We start from the raw sequence: 22917 nt of genomic DNA on the forward strand, positions 1-22917 counted from the left end.
TTTATCTATGGCAAAGGGAAAAATTTAGATTTTAGACTGCCTCAATTCAATAAACCATCGTCAATGGGAACTGTCAAACCTGTTTTCATTCTTCAGGCTTACTGAAGCCTCTGTTGTGGATTTGCTTGCATCTGAGAACAAAAGAATTTTCTGGTAAAGGAGGTCAATGTCTACACATGACACAAACTTCTGTGTCTTTGTAAGTCATCATTGACAGAAACACAGAGCTTCATAAACAGTTAGAGCCTGCATCCTGAGCAACAGCTTCATTTCCACTCATCAGAAATAAACAGAAAATCTATCCAAGATAACAACTTCTCAATGAATTAAAATAATCCCAACATTAAAACAAAAACAAGAGTGTCTTATATTCTCATGTTTTTAATTAAAGTATTTTTTTATAATCCTGACGTGCTAATAACTCTTATACTCTTATATCACAAGTTTGTCTTTAAAGTAAACTCACAGCACACTTAAGGCAGATTTAACCTGTACATAGTCTCAGCTCCGAAATGCCATGACATCATTTTATACAAACAGTAAAATCAGAAAGCATCCATATTTCTCTTGCATTCATCATTAGATTAAAAATTAAGTAGTACATTGGATTTCCATAAAACTTCACTTCTAAGATAGGAAACAAATACTACAATTCTGTAATTTCCTTTACCTAATTAAAATAAATATAGATACAACCGAAAACTTAACTTTTAAATATGTGGAGAAAATCAAAGATAGAACACTTGCCTATCATATACAAGGCCCTGGGTTCAATCCTGAGTCCCAGTCTTGAAAGAAAGAGGAAAGGAAAAGGGGGAAGGAAGGAAGGAAGGAAGGAAGGAAGGAAGGAAGGAAGGAAGGAAGGAAGGAAGGAAAGGGAGAAGTGAAAGGAAAACAAATGCTTTATATTTGTTCCTCATGGAAGACTCTGTGAAACACAGAAAGAGTAGCTGCTATAAAATCATATTGTTAAGTACTGCCTTAAAATCCTGCTTATATAATTTTATGTGTCCATTTTATTATCCAGATACATAAACCCAAAACATCCTCTGGTTACACTGAGAGCAGGAGGTTGGGTAGCGCTGAAGATCCAGTCTCCTGTCATTAATACAAAGTGAGGCTTTTAAAAGTAACTTGGTGATCTGAATCTTGGAGGAAACATATATCATAAAACCTTCAGGGGACCAATGGGCTCAGGTAGAAAATGCTGGGAACCGAAAGGCTTGCAGTTAATGTAGTGTTCCATTAGCACATCTTTGGGAAACAGGAATGCAACCAGAATAGCTTGTTATTTATCACTGGAAAGCAAGAGCCATCAAGTCATTTAGAAAAGGTGTCTCTGAATGTGCACTGTTAAAGGGATGTGCTTAGTGAGGATCTCCAGCTCACTCGTCGGTCTTTCGACTCCACTGTGCTCAAGCACTTCTCAGAAGCACAAATGTCTTCACCTTTAAAGGAGGACAAACTCTTCTGTGCTAAATCTTTTGAAATTCTTCTTTTCATCTTCTAAGAAAAGGTCTTCCTCACTGGCTGCAGTGGATGTAAAATCAAAGTCTCTGGAATGGCCATTTACAAAAGTAAATAATGGATATTTCTCCTTAGAGGAAATTTTCAACATCTGTAAGAGACAGCACAATGAATCATTCACCAGACGCAAATGCGCATAGTAGGGCTGAGTGACACAGCTAGGATACACGTTTCAGCCCTGACCTTGCCCTGTTCCTTTCTTATCCTGTGCCGCTGTTTTAACCGTCCTGCCTACAGGCCTAAAGCTGATCGGCACCACAGTTTACCCAGAAACATACAAGATGGATTATCAGTCCCCTTCACCCCGAGGTATCCCACAGTCTTCAAGTCAGGCCAAAGAACTAACTCATATTTAATCTTCCTTTTGCAAGTAACTAGAATGTGACAAAATGGCGGTGAAATGTTGGGAAAGATTGGATGGTAAGATAACACACATAAAAGCAATGTAATACCGAGTCAGAAGGCCCAGTCCTATCTCGTCTGCAACTACCTCCAAGTGACTTTGGGTAATGACTCTCCCTTATTCTCTATGACACAGCCTAAATCAGCCAATTTCCCTACCTCAGAGACTTGTTTTTAAAAGATGAGAAGCAGCAATATAAAGCTTTTTTAACTATTAAGTTTGAGGGCCCTGAGATGGCTCAGTGGGTAAAGACGCCTGCCACCAAGCCTGGCAAACTGAGTTCAATACCCGGCACCAGTGTGGTGGAGAGAGAATTAATTCTTACTAGTTGTCCTGATTTCCACATGTATACAATGGCATGTATACATGTATACAATGCATACTCACAATTTTTAAAATGTATAAAAATTTAAAACATAGGCTGTCTTTTCAAAGATTTCTATACTAAAATTTTTGACTGAAGCACCTCTTCATCTAGTCAACATGAAAGAGTGATCTCCTGTCCAGTGATGACAAATTGTCTCCTTACAAAAAAAAGCAGCCCCTAAAATCTTGTGGGAGACCTGCGACTATTATGTAATATACATGTTTGTAAATTGCTGACCCAAGCGTATGTGAACGTTTTTAACTCTTTCTGTTAAATAAGTTCTATTAAAATGTAAACCATGTTCATAAAAATGAAAACTCTCTTTAGAATTTTTGGCCAAAAATTTGTTTCTCTCTTTTGTTTTGAAGACAAGATATAACTATGTCCCCAGACTTGCCACAGTCTCACTGCCTCTGCCTCCCAAAAGTTGGGGTTATGTTGTATATGGCCTGTGCCAAGAGGCCAAGCAGAAACCAAAATTTTGTTGTAAATAAGGACAGTAAAACTCAGCGAAGTTCAAGCTACAGAGCAAAGGCTGCGAGAATATCAACTACAACATACCACTGATCATCAGTTAAACATGGCTTTCATCACCCGGAGATTTAGAACACGATGCGCCCATGCACGTAGGGCCACAACACACACACACACACACACACACACACACACACACACACACACACACAGCACACACACACCATAGACACACACAACACAGAGACCCCCCCCCCAACAGCACACACACCACACACAACACACACACACTCTCTCTCTCTCTCTCTCTCTCTCTGTCTCAAACACACACACAAGCACACACACACTCACACACACAAACACACACACACAAGCACACACACACAAGCACACATGCATGCACACATTACATTTGTAGATTCTCTTGAAACGTGGCTTAAATAAGTAGCTCTTGCAAAAGAAACAATGTTTAAAACATTTCAATGAGACATTTAACATAATTCACATTTTTTTCTTTGTGGTTAAGTGGAAACAAACCATTTTTAAAACAACCAAGTACTAAAAACATTAGTGGATAAAACCAGTTCTTATAACTTGTTTCAGGCATTTTTTTTTCATTGCTCTAATTTATTTGACTTGCATTCTACAAAAAAAGAGGAGATGGGCAAAAAAAAAAAAAAAATCAAAATAAAGAACAAGAGGCAGAAAGGATTGCATCTGAGGAATCATCCTCCACAAGCCACCAGCTGGGATACACACCAGACACGCCTGTCACTTCACACCCATCTCCTGTCACTTGTAGAGTCCAGAGTCCCACAGGCAAGTGTCCATATCATAGTGCCGTCAGAGCAACACAGCACAGAATCTTCCAACTTCCCTTTCAAGATCAGAAAGGAGTCATTCGGGTTTGTTAGCTATGACTGAGATGCTCATCAACTATCAGAGTTAAATCTGCTTCCCAGGGGAAGAGTCAGAAAGAAAACCTTTACCCTTTATAAAATGCATCGCCCCTCCTGAATCTAAGGCCTCCTTTATAAAACCTGTTGATTCCAGCTTTGAGAACTATAAGTGGCAAATCTTCCTGAGTTTATTTAAAATAACACTAAAGACTCAAAGGAGAACAGGACATCTCAAAAGAAGACAGAGGTTTATCCAGGGGGCTGGAGAAGTCTCGGCAGTTAAGAACACTGGACCACATGGCAGCTCAGAACCATCCATAACTCCAGTTCCAGATCTGAAGCCCCCTTTCTGCCTTCCACTGGGCACACGTGTGGGGAAACACCCATACACATTAAAATTAAAAATGAAGGTTTATCCAAATTAGTTGAAATTCAGTGTCTACATAAAACCTGCATCGTATGACTGGAGCGGTGTCTCAGCAGCTAAGGGCACTGGCTGCTCTGGTAGAAGCCTCGAGTTTAGTTCCCAATACCCACACAGCATCTTCAACCACAGGTAACTCAAGTTTCACAGGCTCCTACACCCTTTCACTTCCACAGGCACCAGGAACACATGTCTGGCACAAACATCCATGCAGAGAAGCACTCATGGACAGAAATAAATGCACTTCTTTAAAAGCCCTGTACACATGTTTATAGCAGGTTCCTTCTGACAGTGTCAAAACTTGAAGGTAATCAAAATGCTGCTGTTGTTTCTCAGTGAGAGAACAAACTGTGCTGACCCAGAAAATGGAACACTAAAAGAAGTGAGCTATGAAAGCACATATAAAAACTTCAAATGCATGCTCCCACGTGGAAAAGGCCAGTCTAAAGAGACGGTACACTGGATGGCCTCCGCTATAAGGCGTTTTGGAAAAGGCAAAATGATGGGCACTGTACAAAGATCAGTGTCTAAGAGGACAGAGGATGGACAGGCATAGCTGAGAGGATGTTCTGACACTTACACTATTGTTTATGATGTCATAATGACATGTGTCCCAATATGTCTGTCAAAAGCCACAGAATATACAGTGTACAGAGTCGATCTTGAAACTCCAGAACTGGGACAATAGCACTGTCAATCTGAGCTGCCCGGTAACAAATGCACTCCCCGAGAGGGGAGACTGATAGTTGGGGGGGAGGCGTGTGGGAAGGTCCCTGGTCAGTTTTGATGTGAAGCTGAATCTAACTGTTAAAGATTATTCAACACACGATAATGGACAGCTGACTAGAAGATGAAGCCAAGGGAAAACTTCCCAGCACAGCCACGTGCTAGAGCAGCTAAGATGTCATTTCAAGACAAATAAAAGCTGGATGCCAAAGGGGGCTTTGTGAATTGTCTAGCTCACTCTTTTCTAAATCAACAAATTCAGGACTCAAATGATTACAACCACAAGGCATCAACAATTCCGTTATTACAATTACATCGACAATTCATGATGGGTACGTGCTTGTCCAGCGACCTGTCAACAGACTTTCCAGACACTTTCCATAGCGAGGAGCACCACGGCAAGACATCTTTAAGAATACGAGGAACTCTAGCTTAAAACTTGGGGCTGGACAGGTGGCTCAGTGGTTGAAAGCACTTGCTTGTCTTCCAGGGGACCCAGGCTTGGTCCCCAGCACTCACGTCAGGTGGCTCACAACCACCTATACACCCAACTCCAGGGGATCCAACGCCCTCTTGTCCTCTGTGGGCACCCACGCAGACAAACACAGGTACATAAATAAAGAATACAAATACATTTTTTAAAAGAAAATCAATCCTGAATTTTTTTTCAAAAAAAGGAACATCTGGCATCCTAATTAGAACAATGGCAATGTCAAAAATCTCGGGATTTTCCTAAGCGTATAATACAAAACCTACATTTAAAAGTTCCAAATTAGAGACAAAGTATCACTGACTTAACACCATTCAAGGTAAAATACATGCCAATTGAATGATGATTTAGGGAAATGTTTATTCTATAATCTTTCTTAGATTTGCTTTTATATGTATGTATGTGTGTGTATATGTTGTGTGTGTTGAGTGTACACATGTGTATGCTGTGTGGGGTATGCCATGTGTGTGCATGTATATGCCATGTGTGTACAGTGCAGGTAGGGGACAGAAGAGGGCACTGGATCCCTGAAGCTGGAGTTACTAGTGGTTGCGAACGGCGAGAACTCAGGTTCTCTGGAAGAGCAGCAAGCATCCTAACCACTGAGCCATCTCTCCAGGACCCACAGGTTTATTATACAACCTTTTACAAACTTTTTTTTTTTTTTTTTTTTTTTGGTTCTTTTTTTTCGGAGCTGGGGACCGAACCGGGGCCTTGCGCTTCCTAGGCAAGCCTTTTTACAAACTTTTTATCATACGTTATTGTGCATGCACCTATGTGGGTCAGAAGAAAACTAGCAGGATTGATTCTTTCCTCCAGCTACGTGGATACTAAAGATGGAATTCAAATCATCAGGGTCTCTTGAAGACACTTTCACCTGCTGGGCCATCTCCCAGCCCTATCCTATATCTTTAAAGACAAGATATAAATCTATTTATAAAACTCTAGAAGCAAATGTAATGAAAACACTAACACGTCTGTGGATGGGAATATTAACAATGAGCTTTTCTTCGTTGGTGTGTGTGTGTTGTGTGTGTGTGCGTGTGTTTGTGTGTGTGTGTGTGTGTGTGTGAGAGAGAGAGAGAGAGAGAGAGAGAGTGAGAGAAATTTTCTAAACTTTTAATCATGTACTTTGTCCATAAATTAAGAAAAATTTCATTTTTAAACTTTTAAGATAACTTAGCTTACAAAAGCATAATTTTAAAATGGGACTTGAGTGCTCTAAACTCTACTCTGTTTTCACAGCATAGCTAAATGCATGCTGGCACTGCTTTATTACCTGAAAAGCAAGTCATAGACTTCTTTACAGGAAAGAAATACGATCATACTTTATCTGTGCACTGGGGTGACGGGTAAGGACAGAATTTAGACATGGAAAGCCTAAGGACAAAGTTGAGTAGCTTATGTCATCATAAAGCTAGTTAGGAGGACGTAAGTAAAACAGGGGAATGATCCCTTTCCCCATGCCAAAGCCCTTGCTACTACAGCTGCCACCAAACACGTAAAACCGTGCTAGTCCACAGCACTTGGGTGATACTCTCCATGGTCACTGTATGTGCTATGGCATATGCATTGGTCACATTCCAAAGCCAGCCAAAACCATGAAAAATAAAATGTCAAAATCACCTTGAAAAGCCTTTCAATTGTTTAAAGTATGTCAGTCTTAATACTATATGCATGCCCTTTTCAGTGACATGTGTAAACTTACAACATGGACTACCATATACTGTGAGTCAGAAATGGTGACACCAATCCGTAAGTGTGGCGCACGCCCAAGTACCCAGGAGGATCAGGAGTTGGATGCTAGCCTGGACTAAATACATCAGCATACTGCCTTAAAATGCCACAACTAAAACTAAATCCATGTACCTATGAACACACACATACAGGTATAGACAGGCAGACAGACAGACAGACAGATGAACAGGTGGTAGATAATAGATGAAAAATAATAGATGATATATAGATGAATAAATAATAACAAGATGGAAGATAGACAGACAGACAGATGAATAGATGTAGATAGATAATAGATAAATTCATAAAACGTAATAATAGATGGTAGATAGATGAATTAATAAATAGTAATAGATGGGGGCTGGAGAGATGGCTTAGAGGTTAAGAGCACTGACTGCTCTTCCAGAGGTCCTGAGTTCAATTCCCAGCAACCACATAGTGGCTCATACCCATCTGTAATGAGATCTGATGCCCTCTTCTGGTGTGTCTGAAGACAGCTACAGTGTACTCAGATAAGTAAAAATAAATAGATCTTTAAAAAAAATAATAATAGATGGAAGATAGATAGATGATAGACAGACAGACATTAAAGAGTGGCTGGAGAGATGGTTCAGTGGTTAGAAGCACTGGCTGCACTTAGAGAAGGTCAGGGATTAATCCCCAGCATCCACAGAGTGGCTCACTACCATCTGTAACTCCTGATACCTCTCTGGCTTCTCCAGGCAGCAAGCACACATGATACACAGTTATATGCAGGTGAAACGCCCACACACATAAAAGAAAACAAACAGATACATATGTAACATGAATTCTTAGAGCCTCGTGGTTGAACTGCATTAACGCTGCAGGTGCTGTTAACTCCCCTACGTCTCCTCCATACTCAATCTTAAGTCCCACCCATTCTTCTAGATCTCAGAGGAAAACCCTGTTATTAGCTCCTAGTCTCACCTTGTTTCCATGACAATGAACACCTAGGGCTTTTCTTTCTGAAGCACTACTTCCTTTGGTCCTACAGCATCTCATTTAACATTTAGAACAACTCTTTATTCACTTATTGTCTCTATCTGGTTCCAAATCCCAAAACACAGACAGAAAATCGATCCTTCATCTCCCCTATATATTAGGTCATTCTACATTCACCCCCTTAAAAATATTACCTGCAGGCTGGGGGGTGGGGGTGTGGCTCAGAGGTTAAGAACACCCGATGAGTGCTGAGTTCAATTCTCAGCAACTACATGGTGGCTAACAACCATCTATAATGAAATGTGGTGTCTTGTCTGGTGTGCAGGCATGCATGCAGGCAGAACACTATATACATAATAAATAAATCTTTAAAAATATATATTATCTGTCCTCAGCTTCAGCTATTTCTCCGTCAAGCATTGTTGCCATTCACTGTGTGCAGATGAGGTGGTGAACAATGGAGGAGCAGGTGACGTCTCTGTGGTTTCAAGGCTATGGGGAGTTGATAAAGCCAGGTTTTGACCATGGCAGCTTAATTCTAATATAGCTAATATTCTATACAGCCTTCAACAGCAAATGAAGGCTCATTGCAACATCAGATCCAATCAATCATAATAGAGTAGAACAATTTCTTTCTCCCCAAATTAGTTCTCATCAAGAATTTCTATCAATAGTGATATCTTTTATATTAATTAGTAGTGGAGTTATTGCAAATGGCAAATTAAAGAAAACAATTAACAAAGGTTTTAAATTATAGGAACTGTTTTATCTACAAGAAGTCTTTAAAGAAAACTTGGATTGTTCAGTTTACATTAAAAGACAGTCTCTATAATTCCCTGGCCTCCCTCTCCTAATTACAGTGAGATTACTAATGTCCCTTTTTAGTTTGCCTTCAGGATGGGGGAAGTGGACAGAAGAGAAACAACATTGCATCTATATCCCATTTCCTCAGTGAAACATCCTAGAAAGTCCTAGTCCACACCCCCTGGCTTCACCACTCAAAGTGTATCTGCATGACTGAGACCCCAGGATCCAGAGGGCACATTAACACCATAAATACAATCAGGTTCCTTCTTATAAAAGAAAAAAGAAGAGATGGGAATTAAACAAGTGTGCCATTCACGGATAAATCAAGCAAGGCCATGTGCTAAGGACATCTTCAAGCCTGTGGTCAGAGAGGGCTAGGCTGAGACCCGAAGGACACTAAGGTAACTAGCACTGTCAGCAGATGGATCGGAGACTACATTCTTAGTACATTCTTAGCACATCTGGACAGACAGACGACAGAACAGAGAACATGGTCCTCGAGAGCAGATCTCACAGGTCCTGCTAAGTCAGATGAGAAGGTGGTTTGGGTTTCATTGTTTGCTTAAACACTCAACTCATAACCACTCTACCACAATTTTCTCACAATGCTCTTCCTAGGGTTTCTCCCCACAGTGTCTTCTGATTCTTCTTCACACTTCTTTCTTGACCGCACGCCAACCAGTCTTCCAGTTCCCTCAGATTCTACTATCTCAGCCCACACTGACGGCTCCTCCAAGGCCCACAGACTCGTCAGTAGAGCACAAAGATGACTAACATTGGCTGTGGCTGGGCAGACTCAGCTCAAAACCAGATACCTAAGAAGTGTGTGGGCCTGAGTGAGCTGCCTGACCAGACCATCTCGCCTCACTCAGGCGTAAATGCCAGCGCTGCCAGCATCGACCCACAGAGCTCCTGTGCGGACTGAATCCGCCACCTTGCAAGACCGGTGCCTGATGTGGTGGCTCTATACTGTTTTTTGTTTTTGTTTTTGTTTTTTTTTAAAGATTTATTTCTTTACTATATATGAGTACATTATCCTCAGACACACCAAAAAAGGGCATCAGATCTCATTACAGATGGTTGTGAGCCACCATGTGGTTGCTGGGATTTGAACTCAGGACCTCTGGAAGAGCAGTCAGTGCTCTTAACCACTGAGCCGTCTCTCCAGCCCCGGCTCTATACTGTTATTGCCATTATTATCACAATATTAGTCTGCTGGCATTTATTAAACATATAGTCATTTGTTGTTAATGTCCATTCTTGTCTTTTTACTGAAACTATAAACCCCTGAAGATTACACAAGAAATCAAGAGTTCTCATCACCAGATCCGGAAGGGAAAAGGATGCAGTTGGAGAGCACGGAGCTAAAGAAAGGAGCATCTCTGGGAAATACAATTGTAAACATGCGCCTGAAACACAAGAGTGATTTCACAAAGGCATTTTCCCAGACAGCGATGGGTGAGGGAATGGCGGAGAGAAGGAAACAGCTGCTGGAGGAGGCCGGATGCTGACCTGAGAAGAGAAAGCAGATTAACTCTCTCACTCTGACTCTGAGGACACACAGAGGTGGGTTCCAACCCAATATAAAACAAGCAACCAAGAGCAAACAACAGGATCTACCTGAAAATTGAAAAGACTTTCAAGAATGTGCCTTCTGGGGCTGGAGAGATGGCTCAGCAGTTAAGAGCACCCGACTGCTCTTCCAGAGGTCATGAGTTCAATTCCCAGCAACCACATGGTGGCTCACAACGATCTGTAAAGATATCCGATGCGCTCTTCTGGCGTATCTGAAGACAGCTACAGTGTACTTATACATAATAAATGAATAAATCTTTAAAAAAAAAAAAAAAAAAAAGAATGTGCCTTCTGGGGCTGGGGATTTAGCTCAGTTGTAGAGCTCTTGCCTAGGAAGCATAAGGCCCTGGAGTTCGGTCCCCAGCTCGAAAAAAAAGAACCAAAAAAAAAAAAAAAAAAAAAAAAAGAATGTGCTTCTGCTACTGGAAATAAGACTACCCCAGGCAAGGTGGGTTCTCAGGAAAACAGAAGACTGGACAGAGACGGTGAGCAGTCTTCAGCGGCTGCAAGGGGCTTGGCTCAGCACTACCACTCAGTAGCTATCACCATTTTTTCTAAAGACTTATTTATGTGTATGAGTGTTTTGCCTGTGTATAAGGCTATGCACCACACACATGCCTGGTGCTCACAGAGGATAGAGGTCAGCCCCTGAATCTGGAGTTACAGACAGACGCTAGCTGTCACGTGGGTTCTGGGAATCGAACTGGGGTCCTCTGCAAGCCAGCTCTCGGCACCAGTAATTATGATTTTGTGAAAGTTGCTGAGCTTCCTAGAACTTCCTTAGCTGTGTAAGGGATGTAACAGTATTTACCTCAGAGAGTTCAATTACAGTGAGATATGTAGGGTGCTTAGCAAAAGACCCAACAAACACTAGATAGATATGCACTGAACTGCCCCTCTGATCTCAAAAGTCCATGAATGTAACTTTCTTCTGCAGCCAGAGGATAACTAGACATAGAATTTTTTGTTAATCCCTATTCTATAATGAATTAATTTCTTTTTTATTTTTACTGATTTATCATTTATTTGTGTGTATGTGTGCGTGTGCTTCTTTGAGTTCTATGTCTTCTGATTCCTTGGAGCAGAAGAGGGTGCCAGATCCCCTAGAGCTGTAAGTTGCCATGTGAGTGCTGGGAATTGAACCCAGGTCCCGTGGAAGCACAGCCAGTGTTCTTAAGTACTCAGCCATCTCTCCAGCCACAGTGATTAATTTCTTATAATTCTTGTTTTGTGTGACTTCTGCCCTCAAACAGAAGCACTATCAGGTAATATGCTTGCCAACAAAAGGAAAATCTTACTTCATTTTGTCTTGTTTGTCCTGCTTGTTTGTTCTCTGAAGTCCGTCCTGTGGAACTCAGAGAGAAACAAGATACAGATGCAAAGAGACAACACAAAAAAGCAGAAGAAACAAAATGAAAACAAAGTATGTTCTCAATCTCAAGATAAATTCCTTAAACAGAGAAAACTGGACACCCAGTGAACAGGATCCCAAACGAGGATGTGTGAAGCCATCGCAGTTGCCAACTTACAGTAAAACAGTAAACCAGGCCGCGCACACTTCACAAACCTCACTGACTCAGTCCCAGTCTTCAGAATGCACCAATGAGAGAGAAACACAGCACATCAGAGAGGCAAAGAGTGTGGTCACAGATGCACAGCATATCAGATCTTAGGTTGTAGCAGTTAAGAGTTCAAACCTGAGAACTTCCAAAGAAAGATGCTCCCATTGGGGGAACAATAGTTTGCAACAACATCAAACTTGTCAGCAGCCAATTCCCTCCAGGAGTGCAGACCCCCAGAGCAGAAGAGGAGAGGAAAGACAGATAATTTGAAGTTGGGCTCATCATTCCCGGGAAAGACCTGGAGACTCGGAAGGGGACGGAGGAGCCCCAGGGAAACAGGAATGGGAAGGCCAGAGTCAGCCAAGCTTGGTTTTAACCCCACTCCAGTCATCACTTTGTTCCTGAATGGAGAAGCTTGGGCACAATCAACAGATTTTTTTTAAGATATATATATACGTATTACCTTTACAAACACACATATATAATTACAGAGAGAAATTAGCTTTTGGAAAAGTGTACCTTAAGTTACACATATTAATAGTACTAAATCAATAGAGTACTGTAAATTTTAAGATAAGGCCACAGCAATTTAAGGAAAATAACCCTGAATAGGTGAACGCATCCTGAAGACTCGCTATGTACCTCAATCGTTGAGCTCTTTGATGACTTACAAGAAAGTCTTTGTACAGAGCCTCTTTAATTCAGTCTTTCATTCAACAAATACTGACCCCTAGAATGTGACAGCACTCCGTAGCACTGGCAATTCAACCACAAACTCAACCACTTTCCTTAACTTTGCCAAGGTAACGTTGCAGTGGAAAGGACATGGGCATGCCTGAAGTGGCAGAATGCACAAGACAAGTTACACGCGTGTAAAATGAACGGCAGGCAGAAAGGAGACAAACAGGAAGGAGGCAGCTGCACACAGCCAGCCAGAGATCTAAGCAGAGAGCATGAATAAAGACCTGGACGAAGCAAAGGAAAGAACATGAGTGCATCTATCGGGAGGGAATTCTATGCACAGAGCAAAGCAGGAACATGGCCGGTCAACCGTGGTTGGACAAGAGAGCTGGGAGAAGAGGGCAGAAGGAGGTCCAGGGCTGGTGGTGGAGGAAGCAGGGATCCCTCTTGGGCCTATAAAGCCTTATGAGTTAGTAGAGGTTTGAGTGTTGACTCTGAAAGGTTGGAAAGAAACTATGAAGGTAGAATGAGAAGTTCCTAGCACAATCTTAATCTCATTTTTAATTCATTTCATTAATTTATAGGAATGGGTTTTCGCCTGTATGTCTGTCTGTGCACTGCATGCACACAGTGGCTATGGAAGCCGAAAGATGACATAAGATCCCTGGGAACTGGAGTTGCAAAGGGCTCTGGGCCACCTCATGGGTGCTGGACTCAGACCCGGCTCCTATAGAAGAGCAGCCAGAGTTCTCCACCGTGGAGCTACCTCGCCAGCCCCTCCACATGTTAAACAAAACCACTGTGGCGGCTGTGTTGGCAACAGACTGTAGCAAGTGACTGTTAAGTGACTGGAGCAGACCTGTCTAGGTGTCGTGATGGGCCAGCATGATGAGAAAGGTCAGCAGGCACCAATCACGCTGGGTGGGAGATGATGGGGTGAGGGGAGAAGGGCCCAGTTTGAGTGCAGGGCCCGTGAAAACGCATTGCTGACGCACAGAGCAAGCAAATCCCCTGTGGATTGCTCTGCTTCTCTTTAGCACTTTTTTCTTTTTCTCTTTTTTTTTTTTCTTTTTTCTTTTTTTCGGAGCTGGGGACCGAACCCAGGGCCTTGCGCTTGCTAGGCAAGCGCTCTACCACTGAGCTAAATCCCCAACCCTCTTTAGCACTTTTTATCACTGACTTTAGCACCCACATTCCTTTGGATGGGTAGCAGATAAAAGGTAACAGGTCTCCTCCCATACATGATACCTGTGGCCGAATTCTAGTGAAATAAAAACATAAAAATAATTTTACAATTTTTAAAATGGATCTTTTTATTTTATAGTCAAGTCTTACCGCTTTAAAAAAAAAATAGCTAAAAGCCACTTTATAAATATGCTTGTTGGGAGAGCGGATAAAACAGCGTGTGTCAAGATAACTCCATCACCAAGAGCAACCATAAGCACGGGTAGAATAGATAAAAGTCCCGTTCACACGCTTCTGGAAGGAAGCGAGCAGAGGGCACTGTGTGGGGAGAGCCTGGGAGGACAGAGTGGAGCAGATGCCAGAGGCCGAAACTTAGAGCCCTGGGTCCCATGAAGATACCTTCACTTCCAAAGCCAGTAGGCGGGGCTGGGCAAAGCAGGTTTCCACACAGTCAGGAGCAGTGTGTCTCTGGCCTACTAAGCGCACTGAGGCGATGGAAGTTAGGTATCAGCAAGGGGACAAACTGAAATCATGCGCCAGCCACTAAAAGTCAGTAGGAAGACAGTGTTCTGCGTCACCTGCTGTAAGACACCTGACCTGGAAGGTGTACGACCTGAGAGGGGAGCCTGAGAATCGTGAGGAAACAGGTGAACCCACCATTAGGGACAAGCCATAGAATTACCAAACATGTCATTGGTTTTTGGTTGGTTGGTTTTGGTTTTCTTTTGTTTTTTAAGAAAATCTGGTCATCTTTAAAAGCACAAGATAAAGTGAGACTCGTGGAAGATGGTAAACTCCTCTGGACTAAAGCAGGTTCAAGATTCATAGATGCTACGTGGCACCTTCTGAAGCTCAGATGCTAACGTGATGAACAGTGTCACGTCCCTGACGGGAGCAGCTGAACTGAGCATGTGCAGAAGATCCTTATCTGTAAGCAGTGCACACTCAGTTCTCCAAGCAGAATGGGCCAAGGTTAGCAACGACTCTCACACGGGTCTAGAGCAAAGTTAACTGTTATTACGTTCTCAACTCTTCTTTAAGACTTCTAACTTTAAGACTTCTTCTAAATGGATGTGAAACAAATAACAGTATTTGTTCATCAACAAAAGGCACTACGAGAAGTAACCAGGGAAACAATTAAGAGCCACACAAAATGACCCGGACAGAAGCAGCGTGAGAAAAAGGAACAGAGGTGTCAGGAAGGCACCCCTCACTACAACACAAGGAATTCAGAATCCTACAAGACTCAGATTCTGGACAGCGAAGTCGCAGAAACAGAATGTAAGGCAGGAGATGCCACTAGAGATAGAGGAAGCTACTGTAATTACATAACTGTAAAGGATTCAGCTGGGCCAGGCGAGGTGGGGCAGGCCTGTAATCCCAACACCTGTGATGCAGAAGCCAGAGGATCAGAGACTTGGGCCTTCGAAATGGCTCAGTGGGGTAAGGGGCCTGCGGCCAAGTCTGATGGTGAGTTAGGTTATGGGAATCCATATGGGAGAAGGGAAGAGTGATCCCTACACACAGATGTGTGCACGCATACACACACACACACACACACACACACACACGAATAATAAATCTCATGCAAATAATAAATACAATAATTTTGAGAGAGAAAGAATAAACACCAAGCTAGCCTCAGCTACACAGTTTTCAGGGCTAGCTGGGCTGTACTAGGGTCTGTCTAAAAAGAAAACAAACAAACAAACCAATCCAGGGGTAAAGAAATGGCCCAGTGCTTTAGAGCATCTGTTGCTCTTCCAGGAGCCAAGTTTGGTGTCCAGTACCCATATGGGACTCACAACCATCTGTGACTTCAGTTCCGGGGCATCTGATGCCCTCTTCTGACCTTCTCAGGCACCAAACATGTCCAGGGGAAACAGACATCATGCATCGTGCAGGCAAAAGTGTCACACTAAGATAAAGTAAATAAATCTAATAAAAAACTGTAATCAATCAATAGAAAAAACTTAATAGGTTCAATTGGAGAGTAAGACCTAATAATCATAATTGTACATAATTAATGATATGCCACAAAATATATAAAACTAAGTGGAAGAAAATATAAAGAAGAAAGAGAATTCTATCCCCGCAGGTGGGAACTTATCCCACAATCGGGGCTGTCAGTCCTGGCAGCAGCCCCCTTATCTCCTGAGCCATCGTGATGGCCCAGTGTCCTGATTCTCTTGCACAGCTCATGGCTGTAACAAAGAGCTGGCAAAAGCACTGTGTGGCGGTTTGAATGTGCTTGGCCCAGGGATGGCACTATCAGGAGGTGTGGCCTTCTCGGAGTGGGTGTGGCCTTGTTGGAGGAAGTGTGTCACTGTGGGGCTGGGCAATGAGACCCCCTCCTAACCGTGTGAGAGTCAGTCTTCTCCTAGCAGCCTTCAGATGAAGATGTAGAACTTTCAGCTCCTCCTGCACCATGTCTGCCTGGATGCTGCCATGCTCCTGCCTTGATGATAATGGACTGACCCTCTGAACCTGTAAGCCAGCCCCAATTAAATGTTGTCCTTGTAAGAGTTGCTTTGGTCATGGTGTCTCTTCACAGCAATGCAAACATTAAATAAAACACACTGTAAGACTGACTTGGGTTTGTTTCAGTTCATCATGGTGGGAAGGCATGGAGGTATCAACAGCTCTGCCCCTGGTGACCCCTCCCCACACGCCAGGGCTCATCTCCTAAAGCTCACCAGCTAAGGATCAGATGCACATGCACGCGAGCCTGTGAGGAACACCTCAGATTTGAACCACAGCAGTCACTTAGCCCTCAATACTAAGCTAAAAAGCATGGAGGGAAATAAAGGACATACAAAATGTGAGGGAGGAAAGGAAGGAGGGACCGTGGATGACAGAAAGACGAGGGACAGGGCTGAAGAGAGCTACTCCCTCAAGTCTTGAGAAGTCAGCAGCCACTGCGAATTCATCCTCAGCAAACCTGGCTGTGCAAAGGAAACCGGGTGTTAAATTCCTGTCAGGACATGAAGAGGAAAAACAGGACTAGATCAGTGGGTGTGGCTATAAGAGATCACAGCCTTTGAGGAGCTCTGTAGAACGGGAGGCGTAAAGCATTCGAACGATTCTTGACTAGATGGATTCACCATCATCCAAGTGGTCAGCGTCACCTTCAGTCAGAGAAATACAGATTAAAATACAAACATACTGGGCTGGAGAGATGGCTCAGTGGTTAAGAGCCCCAACTGCTCTTCCAGAGGTCCTGAGTTCAATTCCCAGCAACCACATGGTGGCTCACAACCATCTGTTAAGAAATCTGATGCCCTCTTCTGGTGTGTCTGAAGTCAGCTACAGTGTACTTATATATAATAAATGAATAAATCTTTAAAAAAAATACAAACATACTAACTCTATCTAGTAGACTGTTTATAAGTTTTAAGTCAGGCAGTCTCAAGTGCCAGCCCATGAGGTGTTGGGAATTCTTGCATACTGCTTTTAGGATTACTCTGGACAGCATCCGACAACAGGAGGCAAATAGAACGTCGCAGCCCTGTGTCCAGCATTTCTACTCCGATGTACAGAGAATGTCTAATGCAATTGTGAAGAATTAGGTATGCATAGGAATATTCTTTAAAACACTGTTTGTAGGGATCAACAGATGGCTCGGTGATTAAAGCACTTGCACAGAACCTCGGTTCAATCCCTAGCACCCACAGGGGAGCGCCATCTGTAACTCCACTCCCAGGGGATCTGCGCCCTCTTCTGGTCTTCATAGGAACTGCAGTACATGTGATATGCTTAATGGTTGCAGATAAAACACCCACACACAAAAATAAATAACTCTAGCCAGGAGGTGGTGGTGCACGCCCTTAATCCCAGCACTCAGGAGGCAGAGGCAGGCAGATCTCTGTGAGGTCAAGGCCAGCCTGGTCTACAGAGCTAGTTCCAGGACTGCCAGGGCTACACAAAAGAAACCCTATCCTGAAAAAAGATGAACAAATAAATAAATAACTTTTAAAAAGAAAATACAATAGGATGTTATTTTTAACTAAAACTTGAAATAAACAATTCTAGGTTTTAGAAACAAGCTAAATGACCATCAACAAAAGAAAGACTGAGAACTTAGGTAACAAAGTAGCGTATGATGTTTATAGATGTATCAAAATGGGTGTGATGGACTGACCCAGTATGTAAGTTACCAGAAACAAGTAGGAAAGGAAGGCAGCTGGGGAAGGAGCCACTTACACGGGGTTTATGACCAATTATAGTATATGTGTAATTTTTCATAAGCTCGGTGCTAGAATACAGGCAGTTTTTTCATGTCTATATGCCTGAAATTTAAATTTTAATGGCATAAAATACATTATTAATGTGCTGCTCCAGCCTGACATTCATGCCTCTCTACAATATTATGTCAGCGTACGTCCCTAGTGTCACTCAGGCTGTGCTACTTCCTAGCGCAGTGTTTCCTAAGCCACAGACATTCCTGCATGGTCTTCACTGCTTCCCACGTGTGTGACTGCTGCACCATTAACGAACACGTTTCTTTTCATCGCTTATAACTTAAACAATTTTGTACAAATAAGTGAAAGGGGAAATCATGATCACTATACCCACAATGTTTTCTAATATGAAGGGTATTTTGTGTGTGTGTGTGTGTGTGTGTGTGTGTGTGTGTGTGTGTGTGTATGTGTTTGTCTTTAGTGCCACATGAAAATATAAGGTAACACACCCTGGATTAATTTACAAGTAGTTTTCCAAGGCTGATGTAAAAGATCGCTTTGGTAGAATTGAACTCTCCAGAGCACACCCTTCAGGGTTCTGCTCAGATGGTCAGAGGACAGAGACCCTGTCCCATATATACACTGGGCTTCCGTCAAAGTGAACCCTGCCCGGCTGTGCCCCTGCCCAGCTGTGCCCCTGCCTGGGTGTGCCCCCAGTGGCCCTTCTCTTGGCCTTCTCCTGGATCGTTCCCTTGGCTTTAAGTACATTCCCTTCTTACTAAGCAATGGAAATTATGCGTACACTTTCGGGCTCGGCTTAAATATCATCAGCACAATAAAATACTTTGACTTGGATATGCTGTCTCTCTGGGTTCAACTCACTTCCTTCCTCGTCAATTTATTTCTAGATTCCAAAGGATGCCTATCAGATTCGCTGTAATATATGTCTGCTTGCCGTATTCCCTCCTTCAGCTGTTACTCCGGTCTAGAGGCTCCGTGTCTTATTCGAAGCAGGAACTGCATCCCAGTCATTTTACGCTCTGTGTGCACTGGTTATGTACATACCTGGAGACTAGGCTCCATCTGATTATTACCTTAATAATTTTTATTAACACTGTTCAATCACACAGCATAGAACATTACAACTAAACAGGGTACTCTAGACTGCCTGGCTTCATTTTCAACATAAGAAAACAAAAGATAAATCCTATTAGAAAAAAAGAGAGAAAACGGTTGGGCTGACTGAAAATGCCGAGTTCTGGTGTTGGGGGTATGTGCTTCACTCAGAACTGCCCAAGCAACAGTGAGTGACAAAGCTACTTTGATGCTACTCCACGGCCATTGGCTTAAGACAACGGTTTACTGGTTCTTAAAAATTCTCGGTACTTCCAGAAGACATCTCGGCAGTTTCGCAGTTCTTCTCCAGTTCTAATTGCATTTCTGGTGAAGACGCCATGGTGACTATTTTCGATCAGAAAGTCACATGCAACTCCTCGGTAAATGCTTCGGTTGACCTCGGCCACAGTATTGCACTCCGTTTCAAACACACTTATTCTACTCCAAACAGAAAGTAAGCCAAAGAAAACAGAGAAATTCGCCTTTCTGTGGGAAATATTTATCAATATCAGCATCTATCACTAGATTGCCTGGATTTATTTATTTTAGGACATACATGGTATTTTACGAAGACAAAGGATTATCAACCCAGAATACGAACTGTCAACCATGATTTCAGGAGAGGAAGCAATGAGAGCCCCGTGCTCTGCTCTGCTCGCTGGCCTCCCTGTGGCCAGGGAAGGTGAGGAGGTGAGGTCTGTGGTGGACAGAGGAGGGGCTCAAGGGCTCACCCTCTCCTTGCTCATTTTTTCTGTCACAATCCTGTTAAATTTCCCTTTTTCTCTTGGCAGGTCAAGTAAACTAAAATTCCCACTTGAGACACTGTATTTAGCATTTTCATACTATGTTTACATTGTTGAAGTAAAATGTTAACCTATGTCTACCTTCCTGAATGAATAAAAGTAACTGGATGCCAAACAGTTCCGAAATTCCTATGACTTCTGCGTGCCTCACAGTGATTCTCGTCTGCTCTGACTTGCCGTGAAAGGGCAGCCTACGTAACCCCTGGCCCCGATAAAGACAGCCGTCCAGTTACTCGTACTGAATACAGGAGGCTTTAAAGCTCTGTGTGGCTCAGCAGTACCCGTGTACCAAAAGCACGCTTAAATGTAGCGAGGGGCTGGCTGAGTAACTACTTCAACAAGCCCTTAAGTAAACCAGACCAGACAAGACACAGTGACTGCAAGGGTTTATTAAAGCGGTTCTAAGAAACCCAAAAATATCACTTCTCTTTTAAAAAAATAAATAAAAGAACCACTTGGACTAAAAAGAAATGAAATTTGACTTGATCAAATACTTCATTAATTTTTTTTCTACCCCTAAGGGAGTGCCCTTTAAAATCCTCTTCAAATAGGATGTAACCTAATTGCTTGCCCAGGGCCACAGATGACAGGATTTTTATTTCAACACTGCCACCTAGTGGACAAGACTTTTAACTAGTCACTGGCTCCATCAGACAGAAATGCTGGCTCCCCAAAGTTGGTAACATTCAAGGAGGAATGTACATGTATGTACACGTAACAGTTTACACACTTATTGTCATGGAATAGAAATCATATAATTTACGAACATTATTACGCAGTGCTTTTAATAAGGTACCTTAGTGATTTCTTCAGATGCTCGTTCAAAGTCCTGGACATTTCGACAGTAAAATCCTATCGTGCAACTAGGATCCATTTTTCGAAATGACATCTTTTTAGGAGATGGACAGTGGAATGTCTGTAATTTTTAAAACAGTTTGGAATTAATTTTCCCTTACTTGATGGACTTTTTCTAAAAATATAATAAACACATTTTCTAAGGAGCATTTTACCCCTTACCATTCTCTATAAAGATGCAAAACACAAGAACCAGCCTTGTGTATTTTTAACCAAACCTTCAGCCTCATGACACTATACTGTTCAGCAAAATAAAGCCAGTTCACCAAACACGGGACACATTTCTGATACTCGAAGAAAGGAAGAAACACAGACCACCAGAGTCAGCGTGTATGGTCCAATCCAGAACCAGCCCTGTTAGCCAGCCATCTCTGCGAGGCTGAGTTCAGTCTGTTTTATTAGAGATTCTTCATTGTTTATGAATTCATAGCAGTTTTATCATATAGCTAAAGGTGAGAAATGAACCAAATACCTACAGGCTGCTGAATTAAAACTGTTATGTTCAGGGGCCGGAAAGACGACTTGGTGGTTAAGAGTACTGGCTACTGTTGCAGAGGACCCAGCCCCCACCCCCCCCACCCCCACCAAAGTGGTTCCCAACTGCCAGTAACTCCAGTGCCAAGGGATCCAATGCCCCCTTCTGGCCTCCATGGGCACTGCACACACGAAAGGCACATATCACACACCTAATATAAAATATATAAGTCTTTTTTAAAATAAAGATTCAAGTCGTACCATAGTTGTTTGGAATTAAAGTAGAACAAATACCTTTCATGTGCATGTGGATGAGGGTTCACTTTAGTCTTGTGTGTGCACATGGATATATGAAGGTTCCTCCTAATGCTTAACTCTTTTAATAAGACTAGTCTATAACACCCAAACCACAGGCTTGTGCAAATGCCCTGCACTGACACAAACAGCTTCAGGGTTCTGTTTGTTTGATTTTGCCATTCTTGTGGTTTTGTTCGTCTATTCTTTGATACAGGCTGTCACTGTGTAGCCCTGGCTAGCATAGACTTGGCAATGTAGACCAGGCTGGCCTCCAACTCACAGGAACCCACCAGCCTCGGCCTCCTGAGTGTAAAATTATTGTTCCATTTTTCCAATTTTCTTTTCTAATATTCATTCCCATAAAGAGCATGAGATGAGGCAGGTGAAACTCGCCCATGGGGAGCTCTGCAAAGGGCATACGTGTCTGAGTCGACAGCACACAGTAAACACGCACCAACCCTGACCTGTACAAAGCGCCTAGCTAATGCCTTCTTCAATTAGTGGGGTCCACGATAGCTAACGTAGATCTCTCCGGCACTACCCAATACAAGCGCTGTTTCACTGGACTTTCCCTACTACGGTTTCAATTATTTTATTTTAAAGAGACTAAGAAACAGATCTGAAGCACAGAATAGCTAAGAAAACTGTAAGTTGCAATATGGAGGAGTGTGTTGGGGTACAAGGCACAGTTCTAGGTCATATTTATAAGAAAATAAATTATCTTACATAGAGCATATCTAAAAATAGCCCGATTTGTTGAAACCCGGTAACAAGAACTGATTCTTCAGTTCTTACTACCTGGTAAGGAAGGCAGTCAGAAAGTCGGTACAAGGTCCAGTGGTACAGGTTTATCTCACCTGTAACCATGTCCGTCTCTCCACAAAGCACTGACTAGAGCCTTTCCTAAATCAGTAACTAGACTAGCATGTGCCTGCTCCACCACAGTGTCCATAGACAAGAGCCACAAACACTGACCTGTAACTTGTGCTTTCCTTGATGTCTAAAACGAACTTGTTCATTACCCACAAAGCACAGCTACAAGTCCCTGATTTCACTCAACAGTGAAGCTGCTCCTGGCTGTCCCTGCATGAGGAGGAGGACTCTGAAGGGCACCTCAGGTCCATTTCTGTTTAAGTCACATTGTTTTGTGTTTACCTAAGATTCTGAAGTCAAAACAATATTAATTTAAATTTCGAATCATTTTTACTCATTGTGAAATAAGTCCGCCTTTTAAATATACTCCAAAGTGGTGCTGCTGGTCTAGGTTCATTTTATGATAACTCTTTAAGCTATGCGTGTATAATTTTAAAATTCTGATGTCTGGTAATAACAGCCTCTACCTACATACACAATTTAGGGAGTAATAACTAT

At 42.5% G+C, this 22917-nt stretch overlaps 1 protein-coding gene across 4 annotated transcripts in view; it reads right to left on the bottom strand.

Annotated features, from left to right (window-relative positions):
* Positions 1–361: 361 nt before the first annotated feature.
* Positions 362–22917, bottom strand: part of Atg4c (autophagy related 4C cysteine peptidase) — a 72545-nt gene continuing 49989 nt past the window's right edge. For 3 of the 4 annotated variants that reach the window (XM_032901783.1, XM_032901784.1, XM_032901785.1), the window contains 2 exons: positions 20717–20836; positions 362–1618 (listed from right to left, as the gene is read on the bottom strand). In XM_032901783.1, coding sequence (XP_032757674.1) covers positions 1451–1618; positions 20717–20836 — 288 coding nt within the window. In that variant the 3' untranslated portion in view covers positions 362–1450. The remainder of the gene's footprint in view (positions 1619–20716; positions 20837–22917) is intronic. The other variant, XM_032901786.1, reaches the window with a different exon arrangement.

Source organism: Rattus rattus, chromosome 1 (assembly GCF_011064425.1).
Source record: "Rattus rattus isolate New Zealand chromosome 1, Rrattus_CSIRO_v1, whole genome shotgun sequence".
Taxonomy (NCBI): Eukaryota; Metazoa; Chordata; class Mammalia; order Rodentia; family Muridae; genus Rattus; species Rattus rattus.